This window comes from Tauraco erythrolophus, chromosome 20 (assembly GCF_009769465.1).
Source record: "Tauraco erythrolophus isolate bTauEry1 chromosome 20, bTauEry1.pri, whole genome shotgun sequence".
Classification (NCBI taxonomy): Eukaryota; Metazoa; Chordata; class Aves; order Musophagiformes; family Musophagidae; genus Tauraco; species Tauraco erythrolophus.
The window spans coordinates 255,911-273,132 of record NC_141484.1 but is presented as its reverse complement, the minus strand read 5'-3'; the positions used below and the strand labels follow the sequence as shown (position 1 = coordinate 273,132).

Here is a 17,222-nt window from a genome sequence, read left to right as displayed (position 1 = left end):
TACATACTTTGGGCTGCGAAGAGTGCCCATTGCAGTTTGGGAACTGCTAGACTGGAGGGGGGTGGTAATCATGGACAGTGACAAATGGCCTTTGTGTGGCTTTCTCGCACATTAGTTGGTTCTTTGGTTTAAGTTTTTAGCTTTTTATATAACTTTGCTCCTTTGGAGTGGTTTTATTTCTTGCAGGTTATTGTAATACTAATAGTTAATGTACATGCTGCTCTTTTTAAGACTAACTGCTACAGTGTGCTGAGCATTATTAACTTCAGTTCATAAGACACAACTATGCTTTTCTGCCCGCTGGAAGCTGAACTCACATGTTTGGATGGACTTTGCAAACTTTTAAGTTCAACAAGCAGCAAAGATGCTGTGTGTGACTTAATCACAAAACAAGCTGGATCCATCCATGCAGATTTCATGGGCTGTGCTGCTTCTCGGTGCGTATTGACTCCGTTGACTGACTAGTCAGCTAGTTGTTGGCTTTTGCTGAATCCTTCCTTTGACTTTCCAACTGGAGACGTTTTCCTGGAATGCTCAGCTGCTCTGAGTGCGTGAGGGGAAGTATTCTAAATCCACTGGAATTTCCCCTGGGTTTCCAGCGTCCATCTTGGCTAATTGGGTCTGAAGAAGTCTGGAAGCTATTGTAAGGCTGCTCCTCCTCTCAGCGTGCGGCAGTCCTTGCACAAGATGTTTACAGGCCCTGTCAGATCACTACATGAAGGAATCTAATCTGCTTGCCGTTCCCCTTCTGAAGAACAGCACATCAAAGAAATGACAGTGTGTTTGATGTGTGTGCTTGCCTCAGTGAATGCATGTAATGGATTAACAGCAGCTGGAGGAGGAGCCTGCTGGCTTCCAAGAGTTACACAAAAATAAGTCTCTGGGGGATCTTTGCTTGGAGTCTGTTCTGCAGAGACTGGTTGAGGGCACGAGTATTGTGTACCCTTTTAGCATTAGGACTGGGAGAACTGGAACTGTTGCTTTTCTGTCTCCTACTCTTGCCTGTCTGGCAACTTCTGCAACTTTGTAGACTGTTTTACATAGACGTGATTGCAGTCTGGACACTTGAAGACAGTTTTGACAATGACTATGACTCTTCGTTACTTTTGTGGTATCATTCATTAAGTTCAGATATTTTCCATACATTTTTTAGAAGGCTCTTCAATCCAAAGAGTTGCTCAAATTGAGAAAGCAGTTTTGGAAAGATGAATGAAACTAGGTTGCGTAAGTCAAGTTGGTTTCCTCTCTTACGGGTTTGTGTGGTGAGGATGTGTTCCATTGTGCCTTGGCTTCTCTCATCCTAAATGGTGATCATCCACCTTTCCTGACAGATAGGCAACTTCAGGTTCAATATTTTATCCCTGTAGGCTGTTTCATCTGCCTTTGCTGTGATTCTGTACTTTTTCCTCCATGTCTCAGCAGTCCATTATCTTTTGTGCACTTTTATTGAGGATTCCTGTAGGAATACAGCTGATGCTGATTGGGATGACTAGCTCTCCTGGATTGTCTGGAAAAGTCAGAGTGCACATAGCCTGCTGTGATGTGCTGAAGGTAGTCTCTTTTAGGTATTCTTTTGTTCCAATCTTCCAGTCAAGAGACAAGATTTTTTTCTGCCTTTCCTTATCAAGCGTTGCCATTGGAACTTACTTGGTTACTGCTGCAAAAGGAGTGAGGGAGGTTGGACCTGGCTCTTGGATTGCAGGATTGCACTCATTTTGTATTAGGAACTTAATCTCTTGACTCACGCAGAGCATTATATGTGGCTTGTTGGCTTTGACAGAGAATAACTAATTGCACAACCACAGATGGTGGCTGACCTATTCTAGTATTGTTTTGATTGTTCATCTTGAGTTAGAAAGTTAACTGTGTTTCATAATCCAAAGCTTGAATGTAATAGTTTGGATGCTCCGGGTGCATCTGTCGCTTTCTGCACAATGGGATTCGGTGCAGTGGCTGGGAGTTTTCTGAAAGAGTGGTACCTCTGTTATCTGTTGCAGCCGGTCTGGAAGTCATTCTCAGCCCATGGCTTCCCCAAGCCAGACCTCGCTCTCAAGACTGGTTTTGCAGGTTGCTTGGTTTGGATCCACTAACTCTAGTGAGTAGAGCTTCTCAGTTTCATTGGGACTCGCCTTGTCCCGTATCACCATGCTGTTGCATGCTTTATTTAGAAAGACTTAGGTTTTAACTTTTAGATCAAGACGGGAGATAGACTGCTACAGTTCAACCAAACAGAAGTCTCAATTCTGGTCTGTGCTTAACAGGTTTGCTCCCCCACATCCTCCAGCTAAAACTCTTCAGTGTGCCCTTACTCTTGAGTATTACTCAACGATTTGAATGTCATAATTTTCCAGGTGGCATTCTCGATCCTGACTGACTTCTGATTCCAGCTACTTCACTTACGTTTCATTGGAGCTGGGTTTTGAGTCTAAATGTCGATGTCCTTGACGGTTTTTCCTGGAACTCTATGGCTGTTTCTCTTAATTTCTACTCTGTAGGCTGGTTGACTCCCTCCCTGTTCAGTTTTTTATGTCACTTTGTGCTGGGCTAAGTACATTCATGTTAAAATATTATGTAAGGCATTGATAGTATATATATTCTTTTAAGCTGCTCATCTGCGACACATTTTGGACATAATAGGCTACGTAAGATAATATTGGCAAAGCTATTGTTAAGTAACTGAACGTTATGATGACACTTAAGATTATTGGAACTGCTGCATTGGGAGTTGTTAAGATGCCTTTGGGTATGCAGACTCTTGTCTTCTGCTGTGCAAGCAGATTGCTGAAATGTTAAGGGTTATTTTCTTTGCTTCTTACCTGAACAGAAACTGTTATCCCTGTCTTAAGGTGGTCTTTCCCTAGTGGTGGTTACAGTAATCACCTTCGGGCTGGGTTTATCACATGCCTATTTGTGGACTCAGGGGTTGCGAAGTAGAAGCCTTTCTGACAGCAGTAGTCAGTGTGACCACAGCACATAGTACGTAGCGTACGTAGTCACTGCAGAACTAGATGCTTGGTTGACTGAATGGATTTTGACAGTTACTTAAGGGATCCTTTTCCTACATAAACCCTGGAGGTAACTTTGTGTCTGGTAATATTGCATCCCGAAATACGTCTGTTTTATGTACTTTAGATTTATGTTTTTAAATTACACAATACTGAAGGCAGAATGTTTTAAGTAGTGGAACTCCGTTCGTTAAACTCCTTTCAAGGAAAAGTCAGAATGAACCCAGCCTTGATCTCTGACATTTTTTTCTTACAGTCATTCCCCGTTCCATTCCCCAGGTATGACGCTCGCAAATTGAAGCACGAGATAAGAGAATGAGTTCCTGAAGGTGCAAGTGGTAGATGCAAGCAATGCACTAGATATAAGCAGTCTGAGCTCCTGCTTAAATTTGGTGACGCTTGGACACTAACTTGATGAATGTTTTGCAAATATATTTAGGGGAATGTGTGGCTATAGCTGCGACTGCACAGTTACAAACAATACAGAGAAATTATTGAAGTAGAAATATCTTTACAAAACTTCTAATTTCCAGTGAAAAATATGGGATTTTTTTTCAGGCTGCCAGGGTCTTGCAGGTTTTGGTTTTTCCTGTGATGTTCACTGCGGAGACCAGAATCCGGTGACTGAAGAGGCGGTTAAGTGCAAGTGTTCCCAGGACCCTCCAAGTCTGTCATTTGCAAAGCTCCTCGTGAGTTCAGTAGTCAATATCGGCGTAACAGGGCATAAAATGACAAGTTGACTCCAGGGACTGGCTTCAGCCTCTCTTGTCAGAGGCCCAGGAGATGAGTGAGGATGTGTCCCGTCCTGGGCTGTCGCGTGCGTTTCATCGGCTGATCTGCAGAGAGGTGCTTTCTCTTCAGGCCACAGGGGATGGCTGATTGTGGGGGTGAGACATAGGGGAAAGCCATTTTCTCCCCCAGAGGCTGGACTCCAGAGAGCACTGGGATCAAGGGAGTTTACCATGAGGAAGGATGTCAGCTGTTTTGCTTTTGAGGATAAAGCAGCTGTTGCAGCACAGATGGTGTTTGCAGCTCCTTACTGAGGGGTGTCCTGGTGCAACTGCAGTGACAGAGCCGCAGGACGGAATGCACTAAGGAGAGCTTGGGAATGTTGGGGAAGGATGAACCTCATCAGTTCTCGCTGTGTTGATGGGGAATATCCTGGGGCAACTTTCTCACCTCTTTTGTGTAGTTTCCTCTGCTAAGCTAGGCTGAAACTTTTGAACCTAAAACTTGTGAAAAAAAAATTTAGTGAGAATTCAGCCAGTTGCCTTTCCAAACCACCACTGTCTCAGGAGGGACAGTATTCTCCTGGTCACCTTTTGCCATTGATGTGCTTAGGGTGGAGAAGCAAACTATTCTTCTCCTTAATCTCATTTTTTACTACATTCTCAGCTGATTTCAGTTTGAGTTTCACTTTGACTGATGAAGGGGAGACCAACATGAAAGAGAGTTTCTTCTGCTGTTGAGTCTAATTCTCTCACTGATTTCAATGCTCCAGTGTAATGTACTGGTTAATTCTTTAAGGCTTTTTACTTTTCTACAGATATCTGAGATTTCCTTGCTAAAAGTGTTAGTCCATTGTTTTTTTTCCTATTAAGAACACCCTGTCGTAGGGTTTTCCACGTGTGCTCTCTTTTGGAATTGCATGATCTTGGATGGATGAGAACTGACACTTGCTGTGACAGGCGGGCAGTGATTGTCTTTTCCCTCTCCATCTTCTGTGTTTGATCAAGTGAATATGTAATAAAGCTTCTCTTCTGCTTGAATGCATCACAATTGCTTATCCAGAGGAAAATGGGAAGAGTGGCATCTTACTGTTTTTTCCCCTTCTCTATGCTAAAAGTTCTTCACTGATGTCTTCTTCTGCCGATGGCGCGTCGGCAGTTTGCATCATTGCCAGTATGTGTCCTGCCTCACTGGAACGGATAAATGTGGGTTGATCTTCACTTTGCCCACTGTGACAGCGTTTTCTTTGGCTTTGTTTTGTCCCTGGTCTCCAGAATCTGAAAAATTCTACTGTTTGTTTGCTTTTTTTTTCCTTTTTTTTCTTTTTTATTCTGTCTACTAAGGCAGGCAAATTCTTTGTCCTCAGCTTATTTGCTTTGGAGTATTTAATTCTGTTTGTTGCTATAAATACGTGGAAAGAAACTGACCTGTCCCCAAGGAAAGTATAGTTTAAACTGTAATAAAACATTTAACTTAGATAAGGAGTTAAAAAAAGCAAGTATGAAGTCATGTTCCAGATCAGGTACTGAGGCACATGAAGAATGATGTGCTCAAATTTATTGAGTAAGATTGACTAATTTCAGAATTAATTTTAATTATTTCTCCTTTGTTTTTAAACGTTCAGAGCTGTGATTAAGGAACAGTTGAATGCACTGGAGCAAGCTCATTACCTAATGTCTAATACTGATTCTGTGAACTGTGTAATGGTTGTTGCTGGAGGAACATGGAGGAGAGTGTTGCTAGCTAATTTCATTTTTTGCTGTTGCGTTACATTGGTTTTGGAGGGACTGTTCTACAGCTGCTGCAGTATTTTGCTTTTTATTGCAGGGAGTTTATGGAACAGCACTGTGAATTCTCTCCAGTCTGTATTTACATGCGAGATGAGGTAAGTCAGCAAAGGCTTCTTAACTGTCTCTCCTTCTGTCCCTAAAAAATAAGAAAAACTCAACTCTGCTTTCCAACCTGGAAAATGTTTCTTTTGAACTTTCTTGAGAGGGGAAGTAGAAAAATGTTGGTCTTTTCAAAGCATGATGTGTCTGTATGGAAAAAAGCTCTCTTGGAACGTAACCCTGGCCCGTTTAGACCTCTGAGCCCATAAAATGAGCTCAGTGACCTGTTTGTATTTTTCTTTCCAGCTTCTTTTAAAGCTCGAGTCAAAACAGTGGTTTCATTTTAATAAATATTTGCTTTTCTCTGTGTTTTGATCTTTTGCTATTAATGTTTTGTTTAACATTTTGTATGTGCGTATTACAGAATTTGCTCTCCCTAGCTGTCCCCTTCACTTCCCACTGACCTCTGTGGACAGATGGGTTTTTTTCTGGAACAGGTCGTTATGAGCAGATGGGGAGTGTATGTAATGAAATCGGCTGTCTTTCAGCTCTGAGATGTTGCCTGTGATTTAACTTCTAACATAAAAATAAAGCTTTGCTGAGGTTGGATCTGATTTGGATGTATGTATGGAATGGAAATGTATGCAGGTCATCTTCCCTTGGCATTGTTTGATAAGCCGTGACTTTGGTAAAGCAGGACAGGTGAATACAGATGGATTCAGGTCTCATTTCCAACTGCAGAAAGAGTGTGTTTTGAGCTGTTTCTGGTGCTGCGTGGTGTTTGTTTTGGTACAGACTTATTTCTAGAAAGAGCACTTTAAATGCTCTCCCAGGGAGGCAGTTGCCATAATTACTTTTCTTTGTTTTTGTTGCAGATATCAGGAAAAGATGCCCTGGAGAAGACAACGCTGAAGTCACTTGGCCTGACTGGAGGCAGTGCCATCGTCAGGTTGGGCAGAGCAGAGTTTGGACTCTTTATTTTTCCTTTCCACTCTGGTGGTGAATTTGTTTTGTTTCAAATACCAGAAAAAAAAACAAAAAAGCACAAAAACAGTTCAAAGAGACAAACATCGCGGCACTCAGTAATTATTGCATTTGCCTGTTTATCTGAAACTGCTGCCCAGATGTGCTTCCCACAGCTGTAGATGCTGGCACTGACCAGTCATATGCAGATTAAAGGGGCTTGTTTGCTTTTTTCCTCCCCCCGCCCCCCCCCCCCCCCCCCCCCCCCTTTTTTCCCCTGTGAGTAAAACAGAGAATTCAAAGTTGAAAGTCTCTCTGAGAGGACAATCATCAGCCACTTCATTCCTCCCTGCTTTGAATTTCAGGCATTAAACTTCCCGTCCCTGCAGTGCCTCCTGCTGACTGCCTGGGAGGGTGAGGTGGGGGACGGTGACAGCCGTCCTGTGATCTTCTGGCCAGTTCCTTGCAGTATATACAGAAGGCAGGAGTGATTAGAAGCTGTGCTTTACAGCTGACTGCTGTTTTTTCCTGGAAGACAGTTTTCTTCCTGTGGAGCAGATAGTTCCTGTTCTGTATTTTTTTTTGCACAAACCCCTGACCCCCTACCCCTAACTTCAGAGCAACTGAAGCTTGTTCTTTGTGAGTGTCTGGAAGAAGCAGATTGTTAAATTAGGGGTATATTTGAGTCTAACTGTCTTCCTTGTGTCATGGTCACCTTGAGAATGGGGAGGACAGTACTGTTAGGATAAATGATTTTGGTTTTATTCCTTTTGGTGTCTTCTTTAAGAGTTGTCATGAAGAAATGCAGTTCATCGGGGCGGGAGGAAGCTGTGGGTGCCACGGTGCGGTGTAATGAGCTGACAGTGAAGCCAGGCTCTATCGAAGGAGCAGTGGATGTGCCCCTACCTCAACCTGACACATTCCCTAAGGACTTGGACCACAGGGATGTGGCCATGTCTTTAAACAGCTGCACAGACAAGCAAGACTCGATTAAAGAATCTCATGCCAGCTTGGAGGAGCTGCGGCCTTCCTCTGAGTCTACCCCATTCGTCCCTTTTTTTGGAGATGGACAGCGTCTGGGGGACTCTTCTGTAGCTGAACCATCTCTTGGGTTAGAGATGCCATCATCAAAGCTGCCAACAACTTTTTCCAGCCCTGGAGGCCCTTCTAAGCCAAAGAAGTCTAAGAACAGCCAAGAACTGCAAAAGGATCAAGAACAGGTAAGGGAAAAATTGTTTGCAGTGAGGGCTTTTTTTTTTTTCGTATCCTGCCTTGCCTGAGGCTGAGCTCCTACAGGGAAAAAGTCTTCCATATTTAAGACTTTATCCCCATATCTTAGAGTGAGGTGCCTTGGTGATGTACGGTTCTGCCAAGAGCTCAGTAAGGAAATAGCGCATTTTGAACAGTTCACTATAGGAAATATGAAGGATGGGAGTTTTAAGACCTGTGCAGAGGCAAGCAAAGCTTTGAGCCTTGGGGCATCCTTGGTGAATGGTTCTAATGGAGGCAACACAACTGCATTAAAAGCACAGTCCAGAAGAGCCTCAACTTCTGTGCCTCAAATTCCATGCAAACGAACAAATGCCCACTTTGTCGCCTGAGCCTAGGTACTTGTCCTTCTCTTAATTGCTATCTGCTGTGTAGTTTTGCTGAAGATGAGCAGAATTTGGTCAGACTTGTGTTTTGTAATACTCTGAAAGTGCTTACTGGTTGTTGTGACTGACTTATTTCCCAAATTACATGTAAGGTATAAGCTTGATAGAGTTTTACGTATGGAAAGGGATAACTTTTCTAGCTTGTTGTATATGTTGTCCTAGGATCAGAAGCAGTCTTAATAGGTTTGTTGCAACTTGATCCCATGACTCCAAGATCTGAGAAGATGGTCAGAGTTTCTATTAGGTTGTAAGGTGTGCTCAGATGTCTTGTCTGAGCCTTTCTGTGGAATGTAGAACTGCATAGTAAAGCTGTTGTAAAAGCAGTATTCCATGCTTGTAGTTGTTAGCATCTGCTTCCTCAGAGTTCCTTCTGCCTGTGGTCACTCTGACTTACAGTTTAACTGTTCTGGTGACATGTGTTGTAGAATGTAAGAGATATAGATCTAGGACAGGAATTTTTCAGCTACAGTTGCATCTTACTTGCCAAGAGTTTCGTATTTGAAAAGATCTGTACCTCTTAAACTTCCTTTCAGTCTAATCTCATACCCTTCTGCGAGTCTTAATTTTCTTAGTATTGCAGTTGAAGGAGAAACCTTCCATCTTTTTCCTTCTCTATTTCTGCTTGTGTATAAAAGTGCTTTTGATCTCGCTCTAAAATATCCTGCTTCTTAAATCAAGCCCGCCTCTCTCTAACCTTTCTCCCAGGAAGACAAATTGCACATCTGTTATCATTGCTGGTGTCTCTGAAGCAAAACTGTGTTCGTTAAAACTAAAAATGCTTTAGCCCATGTAGAGATACCAGAACTGATGACTCGAGTGCTGTGATGCCATCATAGGATGGTCTTCAAATAATGTTAGGTATGCTTTCTGTAGGACAGCTGTATGGAATTGAATACCTTCAGCAGGGTCGGATATGTCTGGTAAGTAGCGTAAAATGAAGTATAGGAGGCATTAAATTCATAACCTACTCCACATTATTGTGCATTGGAAGTTTCACATCCTGGATTCTCTGCAACTGGCTCTTTCCCTTGCCCCTTCACTGCACACATCATCACTAGGGCTGGCTTTAGTGTTCAGAGATCCCTGTCATTGTTTTCCACTCTTTACTACCTTCTAGAGTTGGAGTTTTGTGTTTAGTTCCAATCTAGCCACAGGATTAAACAATGGAAAGCCATAAGTAGAAAGAAAGGGTGCCCGATGAGCTTCAAAGGGAGCTCAGTCCAGGAGGAAATTAGCAAGACTATGTGTTTGCTCTCTGTTGATGTAGAGAATTCTACCTTGGTTGACTTCTTTGTGGTTGCAGTCCATTCTTGATGAGTTTCTGCATTGTTTAGGAGCGGAAGCCAGACCCTGGAAGGACTCTGGAGCAGTTACAAATGTAGAAGAAAGAGGCATTGCCAACCCAGTGGTGAATATTTCAGTGTATTAGAAACATGTTTGGGTCCATCTAATCAGTGTTATTCAACCTTTTGGAACAAAACCTGAGCATGGAGAACTAAACAGTGTGCTGGGTGATTTGTCCAGTCTGATGTGTTGCTTGCTTCAATCCCACTCTAACCTACGAGAGATCTGGAAAGGAGGAATTTCAGTTGTGTCTGAAAAGGAAGGAAGAAGTGTGAAGGTTTGTGGTGGTATTCTTCACCAGTCCTGTGGTCCACGCTTCTCCATATGCTGGCTGGAGAGCCAGAACTTGTTCTATCACTTTACTGGCTAACGTGAAGCTGTGCTGTTGGGCACAGAGCTGAACAGCGGTGGCCTGAGGACTCTCGTGATCCGGCATCTTTCTCAGAATTGCAGTCCAGTTTAAACCACTCCGAGGCACTTCTGGAGCCAGCTTGCCTTCCAGTTTCAGAGCAGCTTTGGAAGCAGCTGCAGATTTTGTTGGGGGGGTTTCTGTCCTTGTGTTAAACAGCATGTGATTTTGACTGCTGCTTTCAAGCCCTTTGATCTCTGGTGTTTCTGCTGCTGATTGATTACATTTTGTTCCCTCCTCCATTCCTGCCATCCTCCCCTCTCCTCGCTCTCAGCAGCAACAGCAGAACAGAGCGAGCCACATGGCATCTGCTTTTTGTCCCTTTTCAGTCCTGAGGAAAAAACCCAAAACAAAACAAATTATTTTTAAACATCAAAGGTCCATTTTTGTAAAAGAATCTTCCCATTAATGCTTTGCCTGTGTGTGGTTTTTGAAGCTGAAGAGAGAGGCTGGATAAAATCTGTGCCGGCGTCCCTTCATTTCTTGGGCTAAAGATGATTTACAGACAGCTGTATGCTGACTTTGATGTCAGAACATTAATTATTAGAAGGTAACTTACACCAGATTCTCCATGAGATTAGAGCTCCCTGAGGTGGTGGGTAGGAGGTGGGTCTCTGGGGAGAGGTTGCTGCTATGGAGGAGAGCACAATAGCTACTACTTCACTTAAAATGAAATAAAAGTTTTCCTCAGCTTATCTGCTTACTTGGGTCCAGAGTGGTGACCACAGAGTGAACTGCATTCCTGCACCTGGCTTTATCACGCAGGCTGCAGTCTCGTAGGCTGCCTGGTGGACGCTGCTGTGGGTAGGTGGCTTCAGCCTACTGGTGAAGGGTGCCTGACATTTTGGCTTTGGTAGCAGAAGTAAAGACTTTGAAGAATGGAGGTGACAAACCATGGCGCAGCATCTTTGGCTCCTGAAAGGTATCACTGACAGCAGTATGACAGCGAAACGCACAGCTTGCTTTCCTCCAGAGTTAGTAATGCAGGGTAGAAACTGCCGTATGCTGGCCATGTATTATTACAGGAGGTGGTTACCTTTTGTTGTGGTTGCAGAAAACACTAGATGTGTAGTGGACTGGGAAGCACGTTGGTGTACCTGGTAGCCTCCTTTTTGCAAATCGCAGTGGGAAGGTAGCTTTTGGATTCTGTCTGTGCTCTAGGATCTCTGGGGACACATTAAAATAAAGCTATATTGAGAGTACTTAGTTTGAGAGATGCCTAGTTAGAATACCTAAGTGAGCAAATGGTAATCGATGAAGAAAGAGGAACAGGATGATGGCAGGGTTCTGGGGAAAGAGAGAATTGGTAGAGCAACAGGAATGGATACCTCGTCCTCTCTGACGAGTGTTTCTTATGTCTGTAAGGAGGTGAGATGGAGGGTTGATTCCACAGGGTGTTAAATACATGGCAGAAGAGATATTATGGTATTATGATGGTGTGACAGTCTTTGCATCCTCAGAGGCAAAATGGTGATGTCTCCTGGTTGCTCAGCAGTTCTTAGTAGACACCTTGTGCTGCCCTTCTCTGATCAGATCCTCTTGTGCAATTCTGGAATTGACTTGCAGAAACTCTGAAAAACAAGCTCAAACCACCTGAATTGTGTTTCACAAAAACTCGCTCATTACAGCTCTCTCCAGAGGTCTCACTCTGTTATTTGGAGTTAGCTGAAAATGTAATATTAGGGAATTTTTACTCTAATTGTGTATTTTTGCAGTCTTGTTAGACATGTACAGATCTGCTCCTTCTTCTGTACAGAAAAGTATGTTTCTTTGTGTTCAGTAGTAGCTAAGTAATGTGTCTTGGGTTGGAAGTTAAGATACTCAGCACTCAGTGTTGGCTGGGGAAACAGATAAAATTACAGACTTCAGAGCTAAAAGGTAGCTGTGTGTCTGTGCGGGGCCGGTACAGGTATGCTGCAGAGAATTAAACAGGGGCATCTTGGCTGGATGTAAGTTGGAGGCGAAGTTCCTCACTGCTCGTTTGCAGTACCTCGTTGGCGATGGAGACCCGTTTGTTTGAAGGAACATGTCTGGAAAGCGATGCTTGAATGGCGGGTTCTAACATGCGGCGGTCTGGAGCAGTGGACCCAGCAAGGAAGAGGGGTGAGCGGTTGGGGCTGGAATGTGTCTGCCTTCTGCTGTCTCGTGATTTCTGATGTCTTGGCTGAAGTCTTTGGCTATGACCATGGTTTGTGCGGCGACTGGCACTTTCCCTGTGGAATACTGCTCCTGTTAGGATTAGCTAAAGTGCTTGCTAGAGCCAATTCTAAACGGTAAGTTTAGGATTTGCTGATGCAGACGTTGGAATTCTCCCCGTCATGTCCCAGCACCTTTCACAACATGCCATAGGATGTGCCTGCTCAGTTTTTTGTTTTTTGGTGGTTTTTGGGAAGAAGGCTATTTTCAGTGTGTGTGTGCTTAGAAGGAAATAAAATTTAAGCCTGTCTGAGAAGACTGAGGTATACCTGATTATGGGGAGGTCCAGTGCGTTCTCCTCTGGCCTCTGACATGGACGTGACCCTATCAGCCCAGCTCCGGGCGGCAGTCACGGCCACGGTGCGGCAGCCCAGTTCCTGGAGGGTGGCTCTGCATGCTCAGGATCGCTGCTGCAGCGCTGGGCATTCCTCCCCCAGGCCTGGGAGAGCTGCAGTCGGGCTCCTTCGCCGCTGGTTAGAGCTGACCCTGCTCAACTTTCTAAAAGTAGCCAAGGGTCCCACCCACACAACCCTGCTCTTTTAATTTCTCAAATTACCCTTTGGTGCCCACAAGCAGAGTGAACGCTGCCTTGTAATTTGTGTTGTCCTTTTGACAATGGAGGGAGACTCCTCTTCCCAAAGGGGCCTGTGCCTGGGGGAAGGGAGACGGGTAGAACAGATGGAGGGAGGCTGTTTGGGCATTAATTAGGATTAGAAAGAGTATATGAGGGAATAAGGGGTGAAGAAATGGGCATCAGGTTTGTTCATAGAGCCCAGAGCTGTGTTAGGCTGGCAGCTGCCTGTAAAGAAGCACTGTATTAACTATCAGAGTTTTGTTCCCGAGGGGCTCCGCAGTCACAGACTGCTTCCCCCTTGCATCCCCTGTAGCCTACGCGACACTCTTCTGTTTGTTTTCAGGCTTTGTGTGTTAAAACATTTCTCTGATTTTTAAAGAGTTTGAATTGTTCCAGAGCCAATAGGTGTAACTGCTGCTTGTGTGTTTGACTCCAGTCGTGGTTTGTGTGCACGTACTGACACAGCTGCTGCTCTCGGCCCAAGGGCAAGCAGCAGCCTCTCACGTTTTCTGAATTGTGCGGGGTACGCAGTGTCGTTCTCGCTTCAGAGGCAGCAAAAGCTGTTTGTCTGATAGGTTGGGGGGTGCTTTGGTTTGGGGTGGTTTTTTCTTTTAATAACTGCAACCTCTGGTATAGGCAAGGACACAATTGTGCTGAAATTTGCCATCATGAGGGAGGCAGGGGGAGCAGAGGGCCAGGCTGCCTGTGCCCTGTGTGCAGGTGAGGGGTATCTTGGCTGTTTGAGGTCTGAGTGCTGCTCGAATGGCCCATCCTCAGCGCCTGGGGTGTAGGGAAAGTTGCCAATAAATGTATTAAGTACCTTTGTGGCAGCTGATGCATACAGCAAACTGCTCCCCTCACCTCTGTCTGCTTTGCCTGCAACAAAGGCTGATTTCGGTGCTAAATACTTTGCAAAAGCAAAACACAAGGGTTTCACTGTCTTAAGGGAGCTTTCTGCACACCAGAAGCCAGGTTAAAAATTCGAAAGCTGTAGAACGAAACCTCGCAGTGGCTCAGTTCAGAGAACTCAACAGGTCAAAAACTACCTTACCAAAACGAAGGAATGCTCTCTAGAGTAAGAAGAAATGGAGTGAGCCGCGTTTGGGAACTCGTGCTGTTGGTTCTGTGGCAAGAGAATGTGAAGCAAAGAGAACGGAAGATACAATTGAGGCAGGAGTGCGTGGCAGATGGAAAACTTAAAAGGGTGGTTTGTTGGCTGTAGTATGATGAATAGCACCTGTGTTGTGTGCTGCCTGCAGAACGGTAAGGAAGTGATTACACGGAGAGGTTTGGAGTAGAGCAGAGAGGTAGGTTATGGTTTTGGGATAGGAGCAACTTCTGAGTACTTGTAACAAGCTTATAACTGGCTAGCAGTATGGTTCAGCTGCAAAACATGGTTGTATTGTAAGTGAAGAGATTCCACAGACACTCCCTGGAAAGGAGTCATCTCTCCTTACATTAGATGACCACTGAGGTTGTCACTCTGGACTTCCTATACTGACTGTGGAGAGCAGCCAACTGCCAGGGTGTGACTCCTCTGAAAATACAGGTTCCTACTGCTTGGGAGGAATTGCACCCCAAGCTCTATCAGCTATAGAGAATGATAACAATGACCACCTGTCTTGTTAGTCTGATCTCAGTGACATGAATTCCACACTAGTGATTGTGTTTCAGTTCACAAATATTGTCCTTTTACTTTTTCAGGAACTTTACAGCATAAGCAGAGCAATGCATTTGACTAATTGAAGCTCATTTTTGTTCTGTAGCTCGTAGAACGAGAGCCACTTGTATGTCACCTAGACCTACTAGAACCACTTTCTGCTGGGCCAGAAGAGCTTCCTGATGAATTTTTTGAAGTCACAGTGGATGATGTACGGAAACGTTTGGCACAGCTGCAGAGTGAGAGGCAAGTTCTCTTTTTGCTGGCGACTGAGATTGCTCTATATTGTTTTGTTGAGCAGAGTGACACTATGCACCTGTAGCTGGCTGTGATCTCTGGGTAAAAGGTTGTAGATAAGTTTCTGGGTGTGGAATTAATGAAGTAGTCATCAGCACTGGATATCTCTACTGTTTATGCCATTTGAGTTCAAGGGCTGTGTTCTGTTTCTGTGACAGAACCTATGTTTTTGTGTGAGTCGGTTGAACATTTGTGCATGAGATAATGGTTTCACCTGGATGTTGGACATTTCAGCATGAGGTGTCTGTGATGCCTGTCTGGTGATAAGTTTATCTGAGGACCTTAAGCTAATCAGGGATGGGCCCTCATGGAGAAAGGATTAAGAGAAAGATTCCTTCCTGTGTTCTGCATTTCAGGGAGTTATTCAAAGCCACTTAACACCCCACCTCTTTTTCTTTCTTTCCTTCTTCCTTTTTCTGAAAGAGAAGCCAAGGCCTTTGTAACCACATGTGCTCTTATTTGCTAGAGGCCCAAAGCAGTGGTGAGCTCCTGCTATCTGACTTCATGTTAACTATCAGGAATTAAATGGATGGAATTTGTAACTTGCGGTGGACAAATATAACACAATGATCCAGCTTCCTAAGAGTAGCTCCTATTGACTTCAGTAGTAGTTAGTAGCATTTTCAGCCAGTAAGAAACACCTGTTCTTTAAGTAACAGAATTAACCTTGTATTAGATCTTGTCAGAAAAGACCAACTTTGAGACATTTCCCAAATGGAAATAAAGCAAAATCAAACTTAGCCACAAATCAAGATGTGAAAATGTTTGGAACACATGCAAAGAAGGGAGAATAAGTATAGGAAACTGGACTAACTATGCATCTCACTGTTCAAGTAACTTGCTGTCAAATATTCATGATTTTACTGTGCTCTTATTCCAGTTCTGAACTAAAACCCCTATCACAACAGCATTTTGCTGTCTATGTGTTCCTTAAAGAAATTAATTTCATGGATGTATTTAGTTTCAAGTGAATTATAACATTCCTTTAAACATTACAAGCAGTCTCTGAGACTGTGGGACAGCCTACTTTACACTGTAAGCAAGTCCAAGTTGAACTTTTTACTCAGAGCTGAGTTTTTTTTCCCACAGGCCACTGAAGTCCGCATGAATGCATAGATTGGCCTGAAAATTGCTCTGCCGCTTGTGGGTCTCAAGTGTTTAGTGGTACAAATGTGGGATCGTTTGGTTGGGGGTTACTGGAATACAGCCTCCTCAAAAAAAGACCCAATTTTCAAATTTGCTGATGCTTGTAATCCCTTTTTCCCTCACAGCCAGGGATAAAAATAAAGACAAGTTGCACACGAAGCTGATACCAGTTGACTTCTGATCTCAGCTGGTGAATCTTAAAAAGAAAAGATCTAACTGCATACAATGCAATATTTTAAATGCAATCAGTATTAAATTCTGACTTCATAAAGAGCTGAGAATTGATATGAATCAGCAATTGGTACACGAAGAAACGGAGTGGGTTAGGTTCATCTTTGCTTTTCAGATTCAGAGCAGCTTGGAGTGTGGTGTGCCAGCTGACAGCTCTGGGTACAGTTGGTGAAGTAAGCCTGTAGTTGTTCTGTTCAGCAGCTGCTCCAGAGATACTTTGATCATTCTTAAAAATAAAAAAAGATCCTTCAAGCTGTGAAGGTATAAGAGATTAACTTGCAATTAATTGCGCGTAATTACATGATCAAATGTTTCACCAAAATCTAGCCTAGTAAATTGGTTATTCAGAATTAAGTGCAAACAAGGAAAAGGGACTAAAGCTGAACATAGGATCTGTTGGATCTGAGCTTATTTCTTTACTTACAGGAAAATATGGGCTTTTTTCCCTCTTGCTAATCAAAACGCATTAATTTCTTCAGCCAGCATTGTTTTTCAGCTTCGGTAGCTCTTCTCCCTCTCTGGAGTAATCACATCCAACTTTAGTCTCTGTTTTATTGGATTAATGAGTTCATCTCTTATTGAGTAGTCTAAGCAAACATTCCCCTGCTCTTCTTAGTACCTTTTCTGGCATCTGTTGTAGTGAACTTATTTTTAAACTTGTACAAGATAGTGATTTTATAGAGTGTTGTTGCTGATGCTCAGTAGTTCCACATATGACATTTTAGGGTAGGAACCAAGGGGATGGGGAAAATGCCATGAGGGATACATGGAACAGTCAAGCTGTTCTCATCAGATCTGCTTGTACCTTTCGCTTTCTTAATAAAATAAAATACATCTTAAAATTACAGAAGTGACAGCTTGTCTTCTTCCCATGTATCTAGGAAACGCCTGGAAGAAGCTCCGCTGATGACAAAATCTTTGAGAGAGGCTCAGCTGAAGGAAAAGTTAGAGCGTTATCCAAAGGTAGCCTTTGTTCTTTTTCCAATCCCTCTGGCTAGTCCAGACTTGGGGAGGTTGAGTAATTTTGGTAATCAATTGTGATCAACAGCATCTTGAGCTACTTACAGGAAGACACTTCAAGTTCCTGTCCCTGTTAGTTGTTTGTGGGACTTGTATAACAGTTGTACCGTGTAAAATCAGTTGTCCTGTAATGATATGGTTGAGTGGCAGGCAATATAGCTCCT

The 17,222-nt window shown here is 43.5% G+C and overlaps 1 protein-coding gene across 1 annotated transcript in view; it reads left to right on the top strand.

The window, feature by feature from the left end:
* ASPSCR1 (ASPSCR1 tether for SLC2A4, UBX domain containing) overlaps positions 1–17,222 on the top strand; it is a 45,963-nt gene that overhangs the window by 9,009 nt on the left and 19,732 nt on the right. Inside the window, 5 exon segments of the mRNA XM_086623979.1 lie at positions 5,562–5,619; positions 6,439–6,512; positions 7,314–7,746; positions 14,471–14,610; positions 16,920–17,001. Of these exon segments, the coding sequence (XP_086480105.1) occupies positions 5,562–5,619; positions 6,439–6,512; positions 7,314–7,746; positions 14,471–14,610; positions 16,920–17,001 (787 nt within the window).